The sequence below is a fragment of the Capra hircus genome, chromosome 16, assembly GCF_001704415.2.
Source record: "Capra hircus breed San Clemente chromosome 16, ASM170441v1, whole genome shotgun sequence".
NCBI classification, from domain to species: Eukaryota; Metazoa; Chordata; class Mammalia; order Artiodactyla; family Bovidae; genus Capra; species Capra hircus.
In genome coordinates this window covers 67039356-67065138 of record NC_030823.1, presented here as the reverse complement: position 1 = coordinate 67065138, position 25783 = coordinate 67039356, and the positions used below count along the sequence as shown (strand labels likewise).

The following is a 25783-nucleotide window of genomic DNA, read 5'->3' as shown; positions in this document are numbered from 1 at the left end:
ATAATGTACCTTAGATTCTCAAAGTGTCCCATAATTCTTAGAAGAGTTTAAAACCATTGGCTTGAATAATTTCTATTTTAAATTTTAGACTGATAGAAAGTAACATTTTGTAGCACTTGAAAAATTTAGAAAAAGTACTGTGCCAGAAACATTGTAGTAAAATGCTGGTGTTGATGCTGGCGGACAAAATAACTGCTTAGAGAACTAAGTACAGTGGTCAGAAAGAAGCCATGTAAGAGCACATTTCTAAAAATAAGAAAATCTTATGTTACTGCTGAGCTCTGAGTGATATTGTAGTGTCAAATATTTTCAGTTCTTCCAAAATCCTGCAGATTCTGAATTGTTTTCTGTAAACATGAGAAGAAATGTTATGCTTTAGAAAACTAGAGTATTGCAATCCCCAGCCATGACATTCTGGATTTTAAGAATCCAGCCTTCCTCCTGTTCTGTAATTATTAGAACACAGCTACATCAGTTTATTTCAGTATTGACTTGACTATCTACACACTGTGTTGGCAGAGTTGAATAGTACAGCAGAGGCTATTTGGCCTGTAAAGCCAGAATCTCGGAAAGAATACACACACACACTCTCACATGTGTATAACTGAATCACTTTGCTGAACACCGAAACTGACACAGAATTATAAATCAAGTATGTATGCGTCCTAAGTTGCTTCAGTCATGTGCATCTCTCTGTGACCCTATGGACTGTAGCTCGTCAGGCTCCTCTGTCAGTGAGATTCTCCAGGCAAAAGTACTGGAGTGGGTTGCCATTTCCTCCTCCAGGGAATCTTCCCAACCCAGGGATCGAACCAGTGTCACTTAGGTCTCTTGCACTGGTAGGCAGGTTCCTTACCACTAGTGCCACCTGGGAAGCACCCTGCCCCCAAATTAACTGTATTTCATAAAAATTAAAACAAAAACAAGAAAAAGGAAGCATGCAAATATAACAATTAAAAAAGTGGTACTGGATAAAGGAAAAAAAAAAAGACTAGACCAGGAAAATAGGCTGGGAATGGGAGGCACAATTTTAAAGGAGTTTAAAAGATGATATTTCTTTTCCAGTTTTTATGTTATTTGTTCTTGCTTTGGATTTGTGTTTCTAAACTGTGAACATGGAGTGTGAATGGGGGCCTCAAAAGTTCTTCCCACTTAATTCAATGTGGGCAGGCTTAGTAGCAGGATAACATAACTAGAGTTAGCTACCAATTATTAATTTCAGTGCACTGCCTTCTACCAAAGAGAAGGCAATGGCACCCCACTCCAGTACTCTTACCTGGAAAATCCCACGGACAGAGGAGCCTGGTAGGCTGCAGTCCATGGGCTCGCACAGAGTCGGACACGACTGAAGCGACTTAGCAGCAGCAGCAGCCTTCTACCAAGTGGAAAAGCCTCCCATATTCTCTCTCTAGAGGCTCTGAATTGTTATGGAAACAAGGAAATCGTGTTTTTATAGCCATTATCCTGAGCTATCTTTAAGAGTGTCTTGTTGATTTCTTACTAAAATATATGGCAAAACCAATACAATATTGTAAAGTAATTAGCCTCCAATTAAAATTAATAAATTTATATAAAATAAAATAAAATCTTGCATTCCAGGATTAGGTTTTCTAATAGACTGAATTCAAGGTATGGGACTTAATCTGAGATAGTCTTCATAGCTGTAAAGAGATCATAGAAAAGAGAAAAATATACTCAAGAATTCACATTTCGGGCACAATGAGGCTTCTTGTAATTATTTGTGTGAGTGTGTGTGTGTGTGTGTGTGTGTTCATGCTTCAATTCAAGTTCAAATGAGACTGTATAAGAAATTAAGAAGTAAGAATGCAGGTGGTGAGGAACAGCGGTGGTCACACTCCTTCCCTGTCTACCACCTCTTGAACCCTTCCTTTAGATTAAACCCTAGGAAAGTCAAATAATCTAAAACAGGTGGATGGAATTATTTGTGTGTGTGCATGTCTGTCTGTGGCAGGGCAGGGAGCGTGGATCATATCCAAGAGCAGGCAGCCTGTCTCCGTAGTTGGGAAATGCATAGATGTGCATTTAAATGCTGGTCGTGCCGCTTTCAATTGCTCATGTCTGTTTTACTTAACATTTCTGAGCCCTAAGTTTTAAGACACCTTTTCCAGAATGTTACTTTGGGAATTAATTGAGGAAAACATACCCAAAGTGCCTAGGATACCACAGTCTCTCCCTCATAATAGAGTCTCAGTGTTAAGTTCCTTTTATACATCTTTCCAGTTCAGATGTTCCTGATCAGAGTTTGGGGGATGGGCCTTTCCCCACCCTCTTCTCCCAGTCCCAAGGCTGAGAAGAGCACATTTTCTACTATCTGTGGGAAATAAATTCTAGACACCATAGGAAATGACCCACATAAAGCAGAGCATTAGACAGAACAAAACCAATGAAAATTAATGACCTATGATTGATGAATCACCAACAGTTGTTAGGTGAGTTATTTGAGCTTTTGATAGTTAGTTGCTTGACAGAACTATGTAATAGACGTAGATTAGTTGTTGTTTGGTCGCTAAGTCATGTCCGACTCTTTGTGACCTCGTGGGCTGTAGCCGGCCAGGCTCCTCTGTCCATGGGATTTCCTGGGCAAGAATACTGGAGTGAGTTGCCATTCCCTTCTGCAGGGGGTCTTCCCAACCCAGGAATCCTACCCAGGTCTGCTGCACTGACAGGTAGATTCTTTACCACTGAGACTCCACTAGGTGTAGATTGGTAAGACTTATAAAGCCAGTGCACGAGACATGAGAGACACAGGTTCCATCCCTGGTCAAGAAGATCCCCTGGAGGAGGGCGTGGCAACCCACTCCCATCTTTGCCTGGAGAATCCCATGGACAGAGGAGCTTGGCGGACTACAGTCTACAGGGTTGCACAGAGTCAGCGACTAAACACACATGCATAAAACCCAAAAGACATTGAGAAATCAGCAAAACTGTGGCATCAGACTGAAATACTTGTTTTTTATGTGGTCCCTCATGTAATAACATAGTAATAGCAAAGAAGTGTAACATTCAGTGGGCTTCCCTGGTGGCTCAGACGATAAAGAATCTGCCTGCAGTGTGGGAGACCCAGGTTCAATCCCTGGGTCAGGAAGATCTCCTGGAGAAGGGTATGGCAGCTCACTCCAGTTGTTCTTCCCTGGAGAATTCCATGGACAGAGGAGCCTGGTGGGAGAATCAGTCACAATTGAGTGACTAACACTTTCATAACATTTAGTATGTGCTAGGTACTGTTTTAAGTACTCTATGTATATATTCAAACATTTTCATCCCTACAACAACCTATAAGGTATTGCCGTCATTATTCCCATTTTAGGATAAGCAAAGGGAGGCATTGAGAGTGTAGATAACGTGCCTGGGTCATGCAGCGAGTAGATGGCATTTAGTGGGGTTTTAAATCCACCTGGTTTGGCTGCAGGGTCCACATTCATAATCTCTGACCTCTATTGCATTATACGTTGAGAAAAGCAGGATATATGTGATTTACTGTAAATTCCTTCTGAACTGATCATATCTGTCCACCTGTCTCTCCTAATGGTTAAGGACTGTTTCAGGACTCTACCTTTCTAGGTGAATGAATGATGCCAGTGTTACCTTTGGAAAAATGTATAAGTAATTTGGGGAAAATCAACTTGAAAAGTGCAGGGCTCTGATGGATCCTCCAACACTTGTTACTTGTGAATATTGGATTAAGTAAAGCATATCTGCCATTACCATGTGTGGAAAACCTTTTATATAAATGGCCTTACTCTCTTGATGTTGAGGATATAAATTTTTAGACACGAAAATAAGCATCCTTAATTTTCATTTTTTAGTGTATTTTTTAAAAAATAAGATACACAAATAAATTAGTTTGAAGATATTTAATTTGTCAAAATCAAAGAATGCATGGAAATCTAATCTCATATCTGAGGTGCATCTTAAAAAATGTTGGATATTAAATTTAAATTGAATTTACCCAATGTCTCTTAATGGTTTGGGTGATATATTCTTTCATCTCAATGACTCAACTTCAGCTGTCATCACTCAGGTTCAGTATCTGGATAATCATACATCTTTCAGGTAGGTTGGCTGTCACATTCTCTTTCTTTCCCTTTTTGACACTGTCAGTAGTTGATGAGGTTTGAATTACTGCCCCACGGTAATAGCCAAGACGAGCATAGAAAAATCCTTATACCATAATTCAGTTTTAACTTAAATTGTATTAAATATGGACACTCAGCACTTAAAAACTTTGCATTCCGTCTCTTCAGCGTCTGCTACCTAATTACCACCAGTACTTCAATTTTCTTGGTCTCAGCTTTTCATATTTGTGTAATCATGGGGTTAGAATTCTATTTGCCATTTCAATTCTTACATCTTATAATTTTGTTCACTAACCTAAGGTGACTTTTCCCTCTTTATTTGTGGTACTTTATAGCGTGAATACAGAAAAATAATAGACCATTTCAGATAAGATACTATCCAGAGGTCCTGTGAGAGATGTTGAAGTAGTTCCTCCAAAACAGTAGGTCTTGCTGTGATACAGTTACTACGTTGGCTGCTTGCTAATGACGGATGAAATATCTAATAGCTGCCAAGGGCTGGTTGGCTGTGACAATAACCAGTGAATTGCAGTAACACAGAGCACTCTGTTCATTATTTGCTTGGTATCATATAACTGGTTTTGTTCCATGGTGTAGTCTGCCCAGTGAAGAGCATGAAAAAAGAGCATGGTATGTGATTCAGCCACAAAAAGGAACAAAATGATGCCATTTGCAGCAACATAGATGGGCCTAGAGATTGTTATATTGCATGGAATAGATCAGACAGAAAAAAAATAACATATAATATCACATATATTATAAGTTGTCACATAATATATGTGATATAATAATATATAATAATATAATATATAAGTGATATAATATTACTTATATGTATAATCTAAAAAATGGTTATAAGAACTTATCTATAAAACAGAAATAGAGTTACAGATGTAGGTAATAAACATGGTTACTGGAGGTGAGGGGGCAGGGAAGGGGAGGAGGGAAAAATTGGGAGGTTGGGACTGACATATACACACTACTGTATATAAAATGAAGAACCAGCAAGGACCTACTCTGTAGCACAGGGAACTCTACTCAATACTCTGTAATGACCTATATGAGAAAAAAAATCTAAAATGGAGTGGATATATGTATAAGTATAACTGACTCACTTTGCTGTACACCTGTACCTAACACCATATTGTAAACCAACTATACTCCAATAAATTTTTTTTAAAGAAGAAAAATAATGTTGGCTCAACTCCTCCTTCCTCTAAACACATTTCAGTGGCAAAAGTAGCATCAGCATAAGCACCACTATCTTTACCACCGTTGTTTTCATCAACAGTGGACGTTTATTCCCCTGAAGAAGGAAATGGCAACCCAGTCCAGTATTCTTGCCTGGAAAATCCCATGGACTGAGGAGCCTGGTGGGCTACAGTCCATGGGGTCGCAGAGAGGCGGATACGACTGAGCGACCGAGGTGTGTGTGAGATGGACATCCATTCAGAGCACCAGTGGCAGGGCCTGAGCCAGCTTTATGGCAGAAAAGTGGCATTGGCCAGCTGATACTCACCAACTGTTGGCCACGTGCCAAGCACCATAACATGTCTTTCCTGTGTCGTATATCACAAAATCCTCATCACTCTTCGCAGATGAGAAAACAGAGGCACAGTGTTTTTTCAAAAAATGTTTTAGTAACTTTCTCAGTGACAGCACTCTGAGCTAGAATTCAAACCCAGTTTTTGGGGCTCCAGAGCCTGCAGTTTTAATCACTATGCTATATTGTGCTCTGTATCCTTGAAGGGAGATGCGAGTGAGTCTGTTTGCAATTGAGGAAAATTATTGCATATCAAAGATAGTGTAGCTTTCTTGGCAGTTCAGATTATCAATGTCATCCAAGATCCAACTCTCTAAAATGAAAAAGAGAAAAAAAATGACACTAGTTATGTCTAATATATTCTTTTTAAAGGTATTGTATAGTTTTATCATTTTACTGCTTATAATGTTAAAAAAAAGATTTATTCAGTGGCACTCATCAGAGTGGTAAGGCAGACTTCATTCAGGGCCGTGTGATAGCTGTAGGAACCTCTGCAGTAGTTTTGTAGTAAGGCAGAGAGACTGGGCTCAATTCTGAATAATGCAAAGCAAAGTAGGGATTTATAGCCAAAGAGCACAGGGTGGGGAATCCATAGATAGAAAGTGACTGAAAGGGGACATGAGGACACACAAAGGGCTGATTTTCACCAAGCCACCCTAACAGGAGTTTTTCTTTCTTCCTTAATATGGCTGTACCAGGTCTTAGCATGGGCTCTCAGTTGCAGCATGTGGGATCTAGTTCCCCGACCAAGGGTAGAACTCTGGCCCCCTGCATTGTGAGCACAGAGTCTTAAACACTGGACAACCAGGGAAGTCCCCCTAACAAGACTCTTGCTAAAGGCCTGTCAGAGGTGATCAGGTATCACCTGGGCAGTGATGAAGGATAAGGAAAAAAGATGATCAAATACTGAGAATGGGGGTAGGGGGCGCAGTTCTGGATAAACTGAACTTCAACAGGATTCTTACTAGAACTGAACTTTATAAAAAAGGACATGGGAGCCCGAGGCTTAGTCAAAAGAGAACTCAGAAGAGCCAGACCAGAGTTTGGTCCAAGACAGAATGTTTTCCAGTAGACAGTATGGTTTTCTTTCTTGCTTTGATGATTTGTCATTTGATGCCGTGTATGACCAGGAAGATAACATCAAATTATACTCAAATTCTTATCGGAAAATTCTTTTAACAATAACCTTTAAAGTATGATTTCCAGAAAATGCGTTTGTCATAGTTCAGATTCTTGATTACAGTCTCTATATGTGTGGGAAAATTTAAGTTATTCAATTTGCTTGCTAAGAAATAGTTTTTGCCACTTCCTTGATGCTGTTGGATCATCTTTCTCCCCTCTTGGGATAAGAGGAGAACCAGATAATAAGAGGCAGTTAAATAGCACGTGAATTTGCTGCCATTTATAGAAATATCATTACACCTTGAACAGATCTCTGTTTATTGGCTTGAGCTTCAGATGAAATTGCTGACCAACATTTAGTGGTCGTGTTTCATCAAAATGCACATATTTGAACACTGAGAATCTAATCCAGGACAATTAGGTGCTCTCAATAGGAGAGGCATATGGGGACTTAGAAGAACGTTGAGGTGAGATGTTTTACTTCTTCCTTGACCCGTATGGTCTAGGCTGTCCTCACCAGTAGCTGAAGCTCTGGTGCTACTTAAATATGCTCTCCCCTCACTAGATCTCTTTCCTTCCTCCCACGTATTTGAATCAGTGAGAGGAGAAAGGGTGCAATTCCAATGTATTAAGTGAAAAGCTAGAAGCAATGTACAAGTAGATGGCTACTGCTCTTTGGCAAGATTACTTTGCAAGAGACTTTCCCTCCAACCTTTACCTGCAGGTGTAGATTTTTATAACTGTATCTTGTTAGCAAAAAATAAAAAAGCAACTTAAGAACTAGGGAGCTTCCTATACATTTGCCATTATTCAACTGGGATGTAGGATTTTATGATGTAAGTTGCAACTAAAGATAGCAAGGGAGCCATCTTGTGAAACACTGTTTGAACTGCAGGCTGGTGGCTTCCGGGCCAAGAGGAAAGCTGGTGATCGTAATGGTGAAACAAAAGGTCAAAATTCAATTCTTTTAACCGACACAATCGTTCTGGTGCTCCTATTCATTCTTTCCCAGTCTATGTAAATCAGCAAGTATTGGAGGAATAGTATGTCCAGGGATGGTTCATATTCACTGGTTATTTAACTGAGAAATCCCTTAAGTTTGAGGAATGATACTTGTAGCCTTGATCCTTAATTCTAAATACTTGCTGTAAGCGACTGAATTAATAGTTTAAATTTCAGCCTTAAAGTCTAGTAAGTGTTTAACCTTGTACACATAACTGCAGTAAACCTGTGTGTTTCTGAATGAAGATAATTAGCAGTACTTCTCTCTTAGGGTTGTGAAAGTTGAATGGAGTATATACACATGTGAAGCGCCTGGGCTTCCTTGAAGGTTCAGATGGTAAAGAATCTGCCTGCAATGCAGGAGACCTGAGTTCAATCCCTGGATCAAGATGATCCCCTGGAGAAGGGAATGGCTACCCACTCCAGTATTCTTGACTGGAGAATCCCATGGATGGAGGAGCCTGGAGGGCTACAGTCCATGGGGTTGCAAGTAGAGATGGCTAAGTGACTAACACTTTCACTTTCATGAAGGGACTAGCATTGTATCTGTGATGTAGTGAGAGAGAGAAAAAGAGTGCGTATGTGTGTCAATAAATGGTGTTAGCCATTATTTTTATCATTGATAATGACAGTCATTTTATTTTTATTTTATTATTGTATTTTTGGTAATGAAAATAGAGTAATAAAGTAATGCCATAGGCTGGTCTAAAAGAGGTACTCTGGTCACGGTCATCCTGCATACAATTTGCTTCCTAATTTTGCTTTCTTTTCTCCTGAAGAGCCCTACCACACCCCTCCCCCCATATTGAATAGCTTTAGATCCACAAAACCATGCCCATGTCACAGAATGTAAATCAGAATCACATCTGTAGATATTTAAAAATACATGAACAGAATCCCCTCCTCTCCCAGGGGAAGATAAGAATTTAGGTGTTCTGGGGTGGATTTTTGAAGTTTCCTCTGTGATTCTGATCTGCACCCTTGGTTTAAAAACAATGACCTAGAAGAACAATGTACTACTTTGTGAAAGTCCTGAAATGAATACTTCTTTTATCAAAACATTGTTTAGTTGTCTCTTAATTAAAATCATATTTTTTCTAGAACTACTGTTTCTTATTCAGTGTTCGGTTAGCTTGTCTGTCAGTGCTGTGGGTTTGACTCACTTTTTAAAAATGACCAGGTGTAGGACTTTCCTGGTGGTCCTGTGGTTAAGACTTCACCTCCATTGCAGGGGGTGTGGGTTCGATCCCTGGTGGGGGAACCAAGATCCCACATGCCTTGAGGCCAAAAAAATCAAAACATAAAACAGACGCAATATTGTAACAGGCTCAAAAATGGTCCATGTGAGAAAAAAATCATTAAAAAACAAATAAATAAAAAAGACCAGGTGTGATTATCATTTCATTTGGTTTTCTGAATAGTTTCCTCTTTTTCTTAGGTTGCTAACAGAGAACACCCCGAATTTACCCTGTTCTTCTTACCCTACCTCCAGTATTTTATCCTTATACCCTACTCTATTAATATTTTTCTGCATCTAAAATAATGTAAGTTGTTTTATATTAAAATACCATTTTAGTTGTTACTTTTAGGGGTTACTTTTTTAAAAATATAGTTTGCACAGATATGGAACTCTCTTTTTACTTGTCAGCTCCAAATAAAACTAAAAGGAGTAAAAGAGTACAGTAGAACTATTTAGATCTGAGGATGTCTGTTTAATTAAAATATATTCATAAGACCCATCGATGTTTCTTCTTTTAATTCAATATATTTTCTTGGGCATCTGCTCTGAGCAGAGCACTACACATTTTTGTATGTAAAGGAAAGAAAAATATCTCTGCTCCCAAGAAGTTTGTCATCCAGAAGAAAGACAAAAGCATGTAACCAAATGGCAGGAATTCAAGTAAAAGTCATATATAATCCCTGAAAAGGAAATAGCAAGTGTTATGGATGTTCAAAGAAGCAAGACCACAGCTGGCTGAAAGGGAGAGGAATGACCGTATATTGGAAGTGATGTGTGAAGGGGACAGAAAGGACAGAAAAGATTTCAAATCATGATTGAAGGGGCCACATTCATACCAGTTAGAAGGAGAAAACAATATAAAACGTGTAAGGAATCAAAAAAGGCGAGCTAAGTTTTTTTTTTTCAATGAGTAATGATGACTCTGGTGTTACTGAAGGGAGTACAATTGCATAACAGGGAGTTTGGGGAAATAGGAATGGTACTTTGTAAGTAAAGGCCTTGGAACAGCTAAGCGTTTTACAGATTACGGAGTATAAACACCTAACTGTGCTTTAGGGAGAATGAACTGTGGTGAGATGGGTTTGGCTGAGAAAAGACCACGGTCAGGCTGTTTGGATGGCCTGAGGTAGTGGCAGAAGAACCATCGAGAAGCAGAGGTGGAGAATGGAAGGATTGTCATGGACTGGGGATCTGCTTCGTTGCTTGCAGAGCTATATGGCTTTGGGATCTTACAGGATTTGCACTACAATGCATGAAATAGCTAGCTAGTGGGAAGCTACTGTATAATACGGAGAGCCCAACCTAGCCATACATGTATATGTTGGCTCTTTTGGTTACCCACACATATGACTGATTCATGTTGTATGGCAGAAACCAGCATAGCATTGTCAAGCAATTATCCTCTGATTAAAAATCTTTTTAAAATATGGCACGACAAAGTGAGTGAAAATGATAGTTATCTGCTAGTCATCCACTAAGAACAAAATCCTGAATTACCAGAGGGAGGGAAGTTAAACATGCTAATCTGATTATTTTTAAAGGAAATGTACTATTCAGAAGTCAACACAATAAAGAGAAACCTCAACTAACAACTTAGGCACAGAGGAGATTTTGAAGGAATAACGAGAATCAGAAGGATTCCTTTGTGAACATCTTTCCATAACCCCACCATTTCATGAGAGCCACAACAAACCAGCTGTTTGAAGGCATTTTACGTCTAAGCTCTGAAAGTGAATCAAGTATTCTTGAAATCACCAACATTTGAAAAATGGAAACTGCCTGAATAGAAAGAAGAGAGGGCTTGCAGTTTTCTTTCCTGAAAGGGAGTTTCAGGAAGAATATATATTTTTCAATTTTTATTTTTTAGAATTGAGCTTTGTTTTTGTTGCTGTTGTTTTTTAAATTTTATCTTGTTTATTATTTGGTCGTACTGTGAGTTCAGCATGCAGGATCTTAGTCCCCCAGCTAGGGATCAAACCCATGCTCCCTTCAGTGGCAGTATGGAGTCTTAACCAACCAGACCACCAGGGAATCCCAGAATATATTTACTTTAGATGGCCAAGGGAAAAGCCCTAGGGCTACAATGAGGACCAAGGAATGGTCCCTCACAGAACTTCTACTTATGGAACTGATGGTTATAATCTAGTGAGATGATTTTTAGGATAAAGGGAATGTGTATACAGGAGGGGGACCAAGCCCAAGCTTGGGGCTGTATAGTGAGGGCTCAAGCAAGGCTTCTTGGAGAAATTAATTCCTAACCTAAGTAATGATGGAATCTTAAGGATCAACCAGGTGAATAGTTGTGCAGGGGGAAGGTATGCATTTGAGGTAAAGGGAGAAACCTAATCAGAGGGGATTAATAGGGAGGTAGTTCAGTTTGGTTAAGTATCTTTCATCTGCATGGTACTTATTTTTATATAAGGTGAATTTTTCTTCAAAATAGTAGTCAATTTTCTCAGCCTTATTAATTGTATAATTATTCAACTTTGGATTTATGATGCTTTAAAAAATGTGCTATGTCTAACCTTATTCTGGTCTTTTCTGTTTTGTTACATTGCACTCTACACTAGCCCAAACTCTTCTCTAAAGCTCTTCCATATGTCTTGATAAGATTACTTTTAGGTATTTCATAATTCCCTTATATTAAAAGTAAGGTATTTTTCCATTTCAGTTAGCAAATTTGAGATTGTGCTAAAGTAGCATAATGCTGTTGGTTTCTGCATATTTATCATGCATTCAGCTATTTTACTGAGCTTTTAACCTATTTGATAATTTTTAATATTCTTTTGTACTTACTAGATATTTAATTCCACCTACAACTAATATATTTGTCTTCTTTATAATAATCATTCCTTTTATATGTTTACTGTCATTATGCCTGCTAGAACTTTCAGAATAATAAGAAAAAAAGTAAATTGTGAAATGGACATTTTTCCCCCTGACTGTAAGGGGATTCCTCTTATTGTCCTTTAATATTAAGTATGATATTGAATGTTTTGAGATAGTCACTCTTTGTCACGATAAGAATTATTTTCTGTTTATCACTTTTAAAGAATTATAAGAAATTATACAGCTTGTTAATCAGATTGCTTTTTAAAAAGCTGTATAGTAGATATCATGTAGGGCCTTCCCTGGTGGCTCAGATGGTAAGGATTCTGCCTGCAATGCAGGAGCCCTGGGTTGCTTGCCTGGTTGGGAAGATCCCCTGGAGGAGGGGATGGCAGCCCACTGCAGTATTCTTGCCTGGAGAATCCCCATGGACAGAGAAGCCTGGCGGGCTATAGTCCATGGGACTGCAAAGAATTAGACATGACTGAGCGACCAAGCGCAGCACAGCACGTATATCATGTAGAGCAAATCTTCCTACCTCATTTCCCCCCAAATATTCTTAGCTATTATTGGTTCTTTACTTTCTTTTATTACTTTTATAAAATTCCATTATTTTGTACTGAAAACTGTTGCAAAATATTTATTGCATCAGGGTCTTTTCCACTGGACCAGTTCTTCCCATCAGGAGCTTCAGCTTCAGCATCAGTCCTTTCAGTGAATGTTCAGGACTGATTTCCTTTAGGATGGACTAGTTGGATCTCCTTGCAGTCCAAGGGACTCTTAAGAGTCTTCTCCAACACCGTAGTTCAAAGCATTAATTCTTTGGTGCTCAGCTTTCTTTGTAATCCAACTCTTAACATCCATACCTGACTACTGGAAAAACCATAGCTTTGACTATACGGACCTGTATCAGCAAAGTAATGTCTCTGCTCTTTAATGTGCTGTCTAGGTTGGTCATAGCTTTTCTTCCAAGGAGCAAGCGTCTTTTAATTTCATGGCTGCAATCACCATCTGCAGTGATTTTGGAGCCCCCCAAAATAAAATCTGTCACGGTTTCCATTGTTTCTCCATCTATTTGCCATGAAGTGATGGGACTGGATGCCATGATCTTCGTTTTTTGAATGTTGAGTTTTAAGTCAGCTTTTTCACTCTCCTCTTTCCCTTTCATCAAGAGATTGTTTAGTTCCTTTTCACTTTCTCCCATAAGAGTGGTGTCATCTGCATATCTGAGGTTATTGATATTTCACCCTGCAATCCTCATTCCAGCTTGTGCTTCAAACAGTCTGGCATTTTGCATGATTATTTATTATTAACATATATAAATAATAAATGGATCTCTGTACTCATGGAACTCATAAATGATAAACTCATGAAATAATAAATATATATCTATAATAAATCAATCTCTACACTCATGGAACTGATAGTCAAGTGAGGAATATATATAGATAACAGATATTAAATCAGTTGTTACAAATAATTATATAATTGCAAGTGTGCAAAGTATTTGAAAAGGGTCTTATTTGTTTGTAGTATTAATAAATTCTGTCATAAAAGTGACATGTTCACTTGGAGCTGTTCAGATGGGGGTGGCATATATGGGCCTCCTGTAGGTATCCCACTAACAATGGACCTATGGCAGCTTTCTGCAGAAGGCCCTTCCCTGAAAGTGATGTGAAGGCAAGATGATAGCTGTTCTGATGATTTATTCCTATAAATGTCAGCGGTTGGCCTAGAGGCATTGGTTTGGCTTCCATTCAGATCTCTAGCACAGACTATGTACAGTCTCCCAAATTTGGCTCTTATTCTGTACTATATTGGTCAATATTAAGTAGCTGAAAAGGGCGAAGTCCTAAATTGTAGTGTTTGGCAATTTCTGAGGAGTAAATATGTCTATTATAGTTGGTTTCAGACTATCAGTGTGAAGTCAACTGACTTATAGCATTCCTGAGAATTGAACCACTGATCTCTCAAGATAGGGTCAAGATACCGCGGAACCCTTTCCTCCTCCCAGGTCCTGTCCCCTGGTTTCTGCCCCACCCAACCTCTTCCACAGTCAGGCCCCTTCAATCTTCAATCTAGTCTGTTCCCTTAAGCTCTTCGGAAGCTGGATCGACTGCCAGTCCTTTAACTTTGTTGCCAAGCATATGTGATGCTATAAACTGACAGCTGCTCTCCTCAGGCGAAGCATTTTGAGTGTGAACACCTTAATTTAGGAATTACAACAAAACTTAATATTGTTTCTTTTCCATTTTCTTCTTGCCAAAACAGTCTGTTTCACCCTGAGGCAAGGAAGATGCTGCTGACTAACCGAGGGAAAGAGTCAGGAAGTCCAGACAACCACTAAAATTAATCTTTTACAAGCTTGGCACACTGTGTTGCTTAGAGTCAATAAATACTTTTCATAAGTCCATTAATAGTATCAAGTCATTTAACTGGGGTCTACTCATTGCTTAAAATGTGGTAAATGCCTGGAGTGAAGACTGCTCTTCTTTTATGGAAGACAGGGAAGAAAACACGAGGAACATCCCTTGAACAGCCATGTGGTCCTCTCACTCGGGCAAATGTCCGGGGCATTGCTGGCATGTCCTTAATGTCAGAAAACTGCTTGGCGGCTTTGTGTGTGCACGCTGGGTGGCTGTGTGAGGGCTTCCACCTCCGAGGCACAGTTTTGAGCAGGAGAGATCAGCGTAACGTTATCGAGAGAAGGTTCATGTTTGGAAGATGAAGCAGGAAGAGACTCCCAGAAGAGTCATATCAGGCTCCCTCAACCCTACTCCTTTCATTCTCCCGACTGCCAACTTTGGAGATAATAAAGATGAAGCATAGAGATGCCACAAGGAACTGGTCTCTGTCTTTTGATCAGTGAAAGGTGGATCGGCTTTCTTTACATCTAGAATTCTTTGGATTGGGGGCCATCTCATGCGGTGACCTAAACAGGATTTCTGAGGAAATCCTTTGTCCCCTTTTCTGAAGATGTTCTGGTTTCTTCTGGCCGAATCTGTCAGTGATAGATGGAAAGTTGGAGTCTTGTTTCTTATGTCCTTTTAACTCGTGTGGGGCAGATCAAATTGAGCCCTCGGACACTTCGGCTTTTTATTTTTTAAATGGTAGAGCCTATTTTTAGTGATACCCCAGTCAGTATTTGTTTTCATTGTATCTTTTCTTTCTGATCCTTGATCCTTTCGGGTGGTAGGTTGCTTCTCATGGTTGTAACTCTGAAGATGTGTATCCTCTTCTGCAGAAAGAGAAAATGGGATGATGTGGGATAACTCAGATGCTTGGCCCACTTCCGGTCACATGGTTGTTCCTCTGGTGGTGGTGGTGATGGTTCAGTGGCTTGGTCGTGTCCGACTCTTTGCTGCCCCATGGACTGTAGTACCCCAGGCTCCTCTGTTCATCTGGAGAGACAATAGAAAAAGTGTTGGATCTTAGCAGGACTCTGGAATAATCAGAGAATCCAGGTCGAAACAGTCCACCCTGCAGTCTCTCTTGTTATTGATATGCTGCTTATTGATGCTAGAATAGAAGACAGGGTTGAGATGGTTGAGTTCCATCTTGGATGGTGTTAAGAAATGCTACTCTTCCAAACAGTCCGGGTTAAACATTCTACCTAACTTTTGTGATGGCCTTTCCTTCTTCAAATTACCTTGATACAAGACTTCTGGGACTTTTTCATGCATGCCCTGGATGCATCTTTGTATATATTGCCCTGATGCTCAGCATTCCAAAGCATTAGTAGACAAGAGCAGATGCAAGGTAAATGCGTAGGAAGGTAAATGAGTTAAATGCGTAGACAGCTTACATCATATTCTCCAAGCAGTCAGTGGGTCTGAGAAGTAGTAAGGCAGCTTTTGAACTGGAGGCTTAAAAAATAAAAAAAGATTTGTCAACTAAAAAAAATGCACAACATAAGAGTTGCAAGTTAAGTTTTATTTGGGGGCAAAATAAGGATGATAGCCCGAGAGACAGCCTTTCAGATAGCTCTGAGAAGCTGCTCCAAAGAGGTAGGGGGGAAGGTCAGTATATATGTGATTTTGGTGAAGGGGGAGTATATGTAATTAAACACATTATTTATTTTTTTGCAGAAGGTTTCTGCTAGTCACAAGGAGTAGTCATCACCATGAAAGATTTAAGGATTTTAGTGCTTTTCTAGACATGAAAAGATACAAAAATTTGGCTCATAAAATTGGCTCCTGGAAATGTCTGACTATATGCAGACCTGTTCTGCCAGATTTCCCCAGAGCACAGAGCACCTCATTTCTGCTCTCTACTCTGAACTCCTTGCAGGGGATTTTGAAAATCAGCAGTAACAGCTGCACATGATTTAATCCTTGTAAATGTAGATAGCAAGTGCCAATTTGTAATTCACAGGGTTGATAATTTTAAGTTTTCATTTACTGCTTTTTGGTAGATACTTGAATGAAAAAAAAATTTTAAGTTGTTATTAAATGTTTAATAATTTAAGCATATTTGAATACTCTTAAGGCAATACACACTTAATAAATGGCAACAAAAGCTTTGTAGTCAACAGCACTGGCAGCATAGAGAGGTGGAAGTAAATTGAATGAAAACATTGACTTTATTGTGTGTGTTACTCCCTCAGTTTTCATCACCTAGCTTAATTGGAACATTAGCTATACTTTGGAGATTGTTAGAGTGCTTGTTTATAAGAAGATTTTACATTAAAAGCTTATGTGGTATAAAGAAATTCTTAATTAGTTGAAATCTAGGATTGATATTTTATAATATTTGGAAATTTTTGAATCAAGTTTGAAGTCATATGTTTTAAACTATTACTCATTTCTAAACAACTGAATTCTTCTTCTTCTTTGTATTTTTAGGATTTGGAAACATTTCACCACGCACAGAAGGGGGGAAGATATTCTGTATCATCTATGCCTTACTGGGAATTCCCCTCTTTGGCTTTCTGTTGGCTGGAGTTGGAGATCAACTAGGGACCATATTTGGAAAAGGAATTGCAAAAGTGGAAGATACATTTATTGTGAGTATGACAGCCATTTAACTGCATATGTTAATTGTCTCATTTTTCAAAAATATTATAACTTTTCTGTTCACCTCAGATATAGTTAGATGTAAGCTATTGGGTTTTCTGTAACAATTTACATGAGCTTCTTTTTGCAAATAACTCACTGTATAGTTGTTTTTATACTTCTCTGAATGAATACATTAATGAATGAGAAAAAGTGAAATATACAGAAAAGTAGAAATCTGACAGTCCTGGGCTCAAATTCCAGATGGATTGTATCCTGGCTATATTCACTTAAGCTAGTTATTTTACCCTTAAATCTCCATTTTGCCATTTATGTGAATAATAGTACTGATGATGAGGCATTACTCTGAGATTTAGAGATATTCTAAGTGAAAGCTTAACATAGCTAGTAAACCTTAGCCCTTTGCTGAATGATTGAATAATATATAGCAAACATGATAAAGGGGATCTTATAACTTATTTTAATAATGTTGCTGATGGAAATTTAACTAAGGTATGTAATTTAGTAGGACCAAAAATAATATAATGAAGATGTTCATGGGCATATGATATTCAGTAGAAAAAATAAAATGAAAATGCTCTTAGAATTTTAAGTGAAAAATAGTAATAATACCATGATGACAAGCTTTTATTCTTGAAAATTATGAATGAAGAAAATAATTGTGTTAGAGAGTCAGATTATAGATGATTTGTTACTTCTGTCACTACCATTATGTTTTTATTATTTGATAATGTTTTATCTTTTCATAAAAAGTTCGAGTATTTAACTATTGATGAAATAAGATCACTGAGTGTTAGGTTTTCAATTGAAATTATAATTCCAGTTTTAACATTAGATATATTTCATATTGGGGCTTCCCTGGTGGCTCAGTGGCATAAAAAATATTCCTGCAATGTAGGCGCCATAGGGGATGTGGGTTTGATCCCTGGTTTGGGAAGATCCCCTGCAGGAGGGCATGCAACCCACTCTAGTATTCTTGCCTGGAGAATGCCAGGGACAGAGCAGCCTGGCTTGCTACAGTCCATAGGATTGCAAAGAGTCAGACACGACTGAAGCGACCTAGCATGCACGCACGTGCTTCATATTAAATTCAGAGGTGAAGCAGTGTGGGTCCTCTGAGGGCAGCTCTAGCTTAGAGGTGTTGAAGACATCTCGTTGTCTACATATCATGTCTTGTATATTTAGTTGTACAGCTTGAGGTCGTAGAACAGTGAGACGGTTTGTCTAGTTCACATGGAAATCAACTGTGGACTTTAAGTCTGCTAGTATTTCGCTTTAATTAGTTGAACAATGATAGGAAAATGTGGTGGGAGAAGGGAAAAGTCTCCATGAAATTAATGATTTTATCAGTTATCAACAGTGGATATTTAATTTATGCTTCAGTTTTCTCAATTTTCATGTATTTCTAGGTTGTGTTTGGCCCAAAATCAGTTGTTTGCTTGTGGAATAGAAATATTTAAAAAGTAGTTCAGATAAAGAAAGAATGATGTAAATCTGAAATTTTGTTCTCTGAGCAAATATTATGTACCTTAGAAAGTATTTTACCTGTTGCAAAGCTATATGAAAGTAAAGTAGCATCATTATTAGCATTGGTTGTTTACAGTTATTCATATTATACCTAATATGTTTAAGTAAAGACAATTGAAAATTAATTATAAAAGAATAAAGTACCATTCTCATTTGCTTATTTGCTGATAACAGTGTGTACAGGTTATATGCATAAAATATATAATAAGAACCTACCGTATCGCTCCGGGAACTCTCCTCAGAGCTCTGTGATGTCCTAAATGTGAAGGAAATCCAAAAAAGAAGCGATATGGGTATGTGTGTGTGTGTGTGTGTGTGTGCGCGTGCATGTGTATGTGTGTGTATGTGTATATATATATAGCTGATTCACATTGTTCTACAGTAGAAACTAACATAACATTGTAAAGCAACTATACTCCAATAAAAAATAATTTAAACAGTATATATAGGTTAACTTTGCAGGTACATCAATAATCGATCCTCAGTCTATTTCTCTCTCTTAGTATCTGTCTCTCCCCCTCTCTCTCTCTCACTCTCATCCCTAGAAGTGGAATGTTAGTCAAACCAAGATACGAATCATCTCAACAATCATCTTTATTCTGTTTGGCTGTGTACTCTTCGTCGCTCTGCCTGCGATCATATTCAAGCACATAGAAGGCTGGAGTGCCCTGGACGCCATTTATTTTGTGGTTATCACCTTAACCACCATTGGCTTTGGCGACTATGTCGCAGGTAAGTTTTTGAAGAAACATTGCTCTCCTAACCCTTCTCCTTTAGTTAAACTTTTTCTCTTGGGTTTGTAGACAACACAGTGACTGCCTCTATTTCCCAGGGCTGTCATAAGAAAGCACCACAAACTGGGTACCTTTAAACAAAAGAAATTTATTCTCTTATAGAAATTCAAACTCAGAGTGCCAGCAGGGGCAGAGTCCCTCTGGGACTGGTAGAATCCTCCCTTCCTTCTCCCCAGCTTCTGGAGGCGGAGAGCGTCAGTCCCTGCTGGTCCTCGGGTGGTAGCTGCGTCACTTCATCTCTGCTTTCGTCATCATATCGTGTTCTCCCTGTGTCCCCGTGCTGTGACCAAATTTCCCTCTTCTTATAAAGACACCAGTCACATCGGATTAAAAGCCCACTCTACTCCAGTATGAATTCATCATAACTGATTGTATCTGCCAAGGGCCTTATTTCCAAATAAGCTCATGTTTCAAAGTGCCAGGGTTGGGACTTCAACACATATTTTTGGAAAACACAGTTTCATCTGTAACAGTGACGGAGCCAAAAAAATTAAAAAAAAGAGATCATTCCATGACAGTGTAGGTCAGCAAAAGGGTACAGTTGAATATTTATTTTTCATTCTGTAAAAGAAATTTAAATTGCTGTCTGTTCAGAGTGTTTTGCTGCTAAGTCCCTTCAGTCATGTCAGACTCTGTGCGACCCCATAGACGGCAGCCCACCAGGCTCCCCTGTCCCTGGGATTCTCCAGGCAAGAACACTGGAGTGGGTTGCCATTTCCTTCTCCAATGCAAGAAAGTGAAAATTGAAAGGGAAGTCGCTCAGTCGTGTCCGACTCTTAGCGACCCCATGGACTGCAGCCCACCAGGCTCCTCCGTCCATGGGATTTTCCAGGCAAGAGTACTGGAGTGGGGTGCCATTGCCTTCTCCGACCACTCTAATTTCAGAAACCACTTCAGTTCAGTTCAGTCGCTCAGTCATGTCCGACTCTTTGTGACCCCATGAATCGCAGCACGCCAGGCCTCTCTGTCCATCACCAACTCCGGAGTTCACTCAAACTCATGACATCGAGTTTGTGATGCCATCCAGCCATCTCATCCTCTGTTGTCCCTTTTTCCTCCTGCCCCCAATCCCTCCCAGCATCAGAGTCTTTTCCAATGAGTCAACTCTTCGCATGAGGTGGCCAAAGTACTGGAGTTTTAGCTTTAGCATCATTCCTTCCAAAGAACACCAGGACTGATCTCCTTTAGAATGGACTGGTTGGATCTCCTTGCGGTCCATGGGACTCTCAAGAGTCTTCTCCATATATGATCACTGGAAAAACCATAGCTTTGACTAGATGGACCTTGGTTGACAAAGTAATGTCTCTGCTTTTGAATATGCTATCTAGGTTGGTCATAACTTTCCTTCCAAGGAGTAAGCGTCTTTTAATTTCATGGCTGCAGTCACCATCTGTGGTGATTTTGGAGCCCCCCCCAAAATAAAGTCTGACACCGTTTCCACTGTTTCCCCATCTATTTCCCACGAAGTGATGGGACCAGATGCCATGATCTTCGTTTTCTGAATGTTGAGCTTTAAGCCAACTTTTTCACTCTGCTCTTTCACTTTCATCAAGAAGCTTTTTAGTTCCTCTTCACTTTCTGCCATAAGGGTGGTGTCATCTGCATATCTGAGGTTATTGATATTTCTCCCAGCAATTTGATTCCAGCTTGTGCTTCCTCCAGTCCAGCGTTTCTCATGATGTACTCTGCATAGAAGTTAAATAAGCAGGATGACGATATACAGCCTTGATGTACTCCTTTTCCTAATTTCAGAAACCACTTATCTGCCTCTTATTTGTTTTTTCAGTGGTATAAGAATTCAAGTTTAAATTATCTTTGCTCTTTTTACTAGGCCTTTCCATATCTTTGTTTTTCCTCCCAGCTTTCTTGAGAAATAATTGACATACATCACTGGGTATGTTCAAGGGGTAACAGCAGGATGGTTTAATTTACATAGATCATGCAATGAAGTGATCACCACAGTCGGTTCTGCTAACATCCATTCTTCTAATGCAGTCTGCCTTGGTGTCTGGGGTCCCAGGGTGCTTCAGCCCCACTCCCATGTCCTAGGATTCTCTCAGTGGTATTTTGTCCTTGAATAGTTGTTAGTTTTTCTTCTTGTGAGGGGGGAGTGAAGCCAGGAACAAGCTAGTTACCATCTTGGTAATGTCACTCTCATATTTCAGTTTTAGAAACATCTCAAACTTTGGAAGATGTGCTGAGCTACTTAAAACCTCCTTTTCTCTAAGATATTTATCTCCTCTAATTTTCAGTTCTAGTATCAGTGTTTTTCATCTTTTTAGCAATTTATCCATGTTTTAAAATTCATGATTTTAAGACATGTTTCCTTTGTCTATATATGTTATTTCTGTTGCTGTTTGCTTTATTGTTTTATCTCTTAGATCTTATATCATTTCATCTCTCTTTTCCTATTAGATTATCTCATTATTATTACTGTTCAGGGGCTGCCCCAGTGCTCAGTGGTGAAGAATCCACCTGCCAGTGTAGGAGACTTGGGAGATGCAGGTTCGATCCCTGGGTTGGGAAGACCCCCTGGAGGAGGAAATGGCAACCCACTCCAGTATTCTTGCCTGGAGAATCCCATGGACAGAGGAGCCTGGTGGGCTATGGTCCATGGAGTTGCACAGTCAGACACGACTGAGCACACACACACATTATTGTCCTAACTCCAGTATTAAGTAAATTGTAGTAATAGTGGTAAAAGTAATGTAGTAATTCTCTGTCATGCATCATTCTGACCAGCTCCTAAAAAATCTAAATTTTTCTTTAAAAAAATAAGTTTGAAGTGTTAGAAAAACATGCTGATAACCATTATAGTAGGAATGTGCTAGTAAACTTCCCAGAATAAACTAAGTAGCCTAATTTAATTTTAGGAGGGTTTTATACTTTCAAGTTGTTTACTCTTCTATTTTGACTCAAACCTCTTACTTAAATATTATCCAAAAAGAAAATATGTTGTGTAGCTTTATAAAAATTTCAGAGAAGGCATCTGTTTTTATTATTTGTTAATTACAGTTTAACTTGGCAAAGCCCTTCTTTCTGGGGAATGTATAATATCTTTGAAGACGGGGATGCTTCTACAAGCAAAGATTTGCTTTTGGTCCAAAACAGTACATTCACATCTCTGTGCTGGATGGGAAAGGGTGGAGATCTGTTTGTTTCCTAATTAGCAAAATGCAGAGAGAAGAATCTCAGACATTTGTAGCTAATATTGGACAACAAGCTTTTGTCCTAAAATGACCATTTTTCTACCTTTCATTAGTGTCATAGATATAGTTAGAAATGGAAAGAGCTTTAATGTAGCAGAAAGTGAGATGTAGGGATGTCAGGCAGAGTGAAGTAAGTCAGAACAAGCAAAACAAATATCGTATGTTAATGCATGTATGTGGAATATAGAAAAATGGTACAGATAGATGAACCGATCTGCAAGGCAAGAAAAGAGATGCAGACATAGGGGATGGGTGTGTGGACACAGACGGTGGTGTGGGATGAATTGGGAGATTGGAACTGACATGTGTACAGTGCCATGTGCAAGGCAGATAGCTAATGGGAAGCTGCTATATAGCGCAGGGAGCTCAGCTCTGTGCTGCCTGTTGGCCTAGATGAGTGGAATAGGATGGGATGGGGAGGGGCTAGGAGGGAGGTCCAAGAGCAAGAGGATATGGTGTATGTGTGTATGTATAAGCTGGTTCACTTCATTGTATAGCATAAATTAACACAACATTGTAAAGCAGCTGTACCCCAATTAAAAAAATATTATACTCGTGCTGTGTTAATCTGAGGCTATTGTGCGTGTGTCCTGTCACTTCAGTTGTGTCCAACTCTTTGAGACCCAATAGACTGCAGCCCGCCAGTCCCCTCTGTCCACGGGATTCTCCAGGCAAGAATACTGGAGTGGGTTGCCACGCCCTCCTCTAGGGCATCTTCCCAACCCAGGGATCAAACCCGTGTCTCTTGCGTCTCCTGTTTTGGCAGGCAGATTCTTTACCACTAGTGCAACCTGGGAAGCCTGGGCTACTGTACTATTCTGTAAATGTAATTAGCGATTATATTTAATTATAATTAGCAATTTTATTTAATTATAATTAAATTATGTGTAATATAATTAACCAGAGGTCTTACAGTACCTGTGGAATATATAGGTATTAGGTGACAAGTCTTCCATTTTCAAGCCAACAGCCTTGTATTGCACATGTTATTATATCCTATTTAATTTTTGATGTTTTATGGTAATACATAGTTGTGTTTATTTATTAATGTATTTATTTTTCAGCTTTATTGAGGTACAATTGACCGATAAAATCATAAGATGTTTAAAGTGCACATCGTGGTGTTTTCATATATATATATTATACATTGTGAAAGAATCCAATTGATTAAATACATTCCTCACCTCACTCTAGGCTTCCCCAGTGGGTCAGCAGGTAAAAAATCTGCCTGAATGCAGGAGACACAGGAGATGCAGGTTCAGTCCCTGGGTCATGAAGATCCTTTGGAAAAGGAAATAGCAAGCCACTCCAGTATTCTTGCGGGGAGAATCCCATGGATAGAGGAGCCTGGTGGGCCATAGTGCTAAGGATTGCAAAGAGTCCGTCACAACTAAGCAGCTAAGCACGCACATCTCATTTATTTATTTGTTTGTTTAATGAGAACTTTTGAGTTCTTTTATCTTAGCAGATTTCAATGATGCAATATGGCGCACATGTTATTTTAAATAAGTGTCAGTCCAGCGTGAACCTCATAATCTGAGACTCTCTAAAAAAAAAAGTTATAAATAAAAATGTGGGTGGAATCCTAAAATAGTGTTATATTTGTGACCACAGTATAAACCAGCTTAAAAAAAAGACGAACAAATATTTTTACTTTATGGTTTTGGAGAAGATGAAGAAAGTAAGTTTTAAATTTCCCTTAGGAGACCAGCACTCTGAAACTGGCTGGATTGTGTTAGTCTTTCAGTAGCCTCCCTCAGCTGTCTGAAAACATCTTGTATATCAGTGGGAACCCTGAATACAGTCATGGTCACAGTATTGGAGGAGAACAGGGGAACAGAATATTTGCATGGCATTAGATATAGTCTAAGAAACATTGTTATTATTACTAAGGTTTTATTTTATTATACCCCTCTTTAAGCCCATTATTTTAATTTCATTTGTACAGAGGAATAGTGAAAAATGGTAGAAATATGCTTTGCGAACAACTTGCAAAGGAATTTAATGTGTTCGAAGTGACAAATGCTGAGAAAATTAGAGAAGCAGAATGGACACTACTTTCGTTGACTTATCTCTGTCTCCTTAACTTATGTATTTTGTACCTATTTTGGTCTTTGTGAAACTGTAGAACCCTATTCCTGGTCCTATAATCTTTACATCCTATATCTGCGTGCCCTGGGAGCATTTTTGGATTGAAATGGTGGACAAGGGGAAAGATGTGGCAAAAGCTGCCTAGGAAATGTGTGCCCTTCATGAGAGTCTTTGGGAAAAAATAAATTGTGAGTTTTTTAAAGGATCTTGGAAAATAACTGCTATAGTTAAGTAGAATACATAAAAATAGTCTTTCCTTCTGGGTACCTTGTGACAAGTAAAGTTAGCCACTAAGTTAAAGCGACGGCCCCATCTGGGAAACATCAGTTGTTTACTTTTTAGAGCCTTCCCTCTTGCTATTAGATGTCTCTACAGATAGGATTTGCACTTAATTTTGATATTTTTGCCAGGAAAAAGCAAGCAGCATTGCTCAAACTTGAACCTTCTCATCTTTCTATTAGGCTGTAAATCTCCAAAGAAAACAGAGACGTACTTCTCTTAGACACCCGCTGTCTGATGCCTTTCTCAAGTCTGCAAGTGCTACTCCAAACGGGATTAGAATTCAATTATATTTTTGTATTAGACTTCTTTGAAGACAAATTTAAAAACATACACTTCAAACCATGGTGTTATTAAAGTAAAAGGAGTAAATTTTGGAACGTGATATCTAAATGTTTAGGATACAGGTTGTAACATTGGTGTAAGTATTAGGAGCATCTCAGAAGCAGCAAGAGATGATGTGATGTGGTAGTGCAGACAGCTCTGAAGCAGAGTGCTCATCCTCAGGGAGTGAGCATGAAATTACATGCAGCTAGACCTTTTGCCATGGGAAGAAAACAGGTCAACCCCTGTTGCTTTGTATTTTTAAATGTCCATTTCTTACTTTTTATTTTATTTTTAATTTTTTGGCTTTAGATCTATGATGTTGCTATGGTCCTATGGTCCTATGATTCTTTTTTTTTTTTTTTTTAATTTGTAGTATAACTACCTTTGGACTTCCCTGGTTGCTCACATGGTAAAAAAAAATATCTGCCTGCAATGCAGGAGACTGGGTTTGATCCCTGGGTCAGGAAGATCCCCTGATGAAGGGAATGGCTACCCATGTCAGTATTCTTGCCTGGAGAATTGCATGGACAGAGGAGCCTGGCGGGCTACAGTCTATGGGATCGCAAAGAGTTGGACACAACTGAACGACTAACGCTATACAAAGATATAGCTGCTTTACGATGTTGTGGAGGTTTCTGCTGTACAGCAAAGTGAAGCAGCCATACGTATACATCTATCCCCTCTTCCTTGGACTTCCTTCCCAGTTAG

The 25783-nt window shown here is 39.0% G+C and overlaps 1 protein-coding gene across 3 annotated transcripts in view; it reads left to right on the top strand.

The window, feature by feature from the left end:
* KCNK2 (potassium two pore domain channel subfamily K member 2) overlaps window positions 1-25783 on the top strand; it is a 231562-nt gene that overhangs the window by 149753 nt on the left and 56026 nt on the right. For all 3 annotated transcript variants that reach the window (XM_013970432.2, XM_005690991.3, XM_005690992.3), the window contains exons 4-5: window positions 16678-16838; window positions 18921-19107. In XM_013970432.2, coding sequence (XP_013825886.1) covers window positions 16678-16838; window positions 18921-19107 — 348 coding nt within the window. The remainder of the gene's footprint in view (window positions 1-16677; window positions 16839-18920; window positions 19108-25783) is intronic.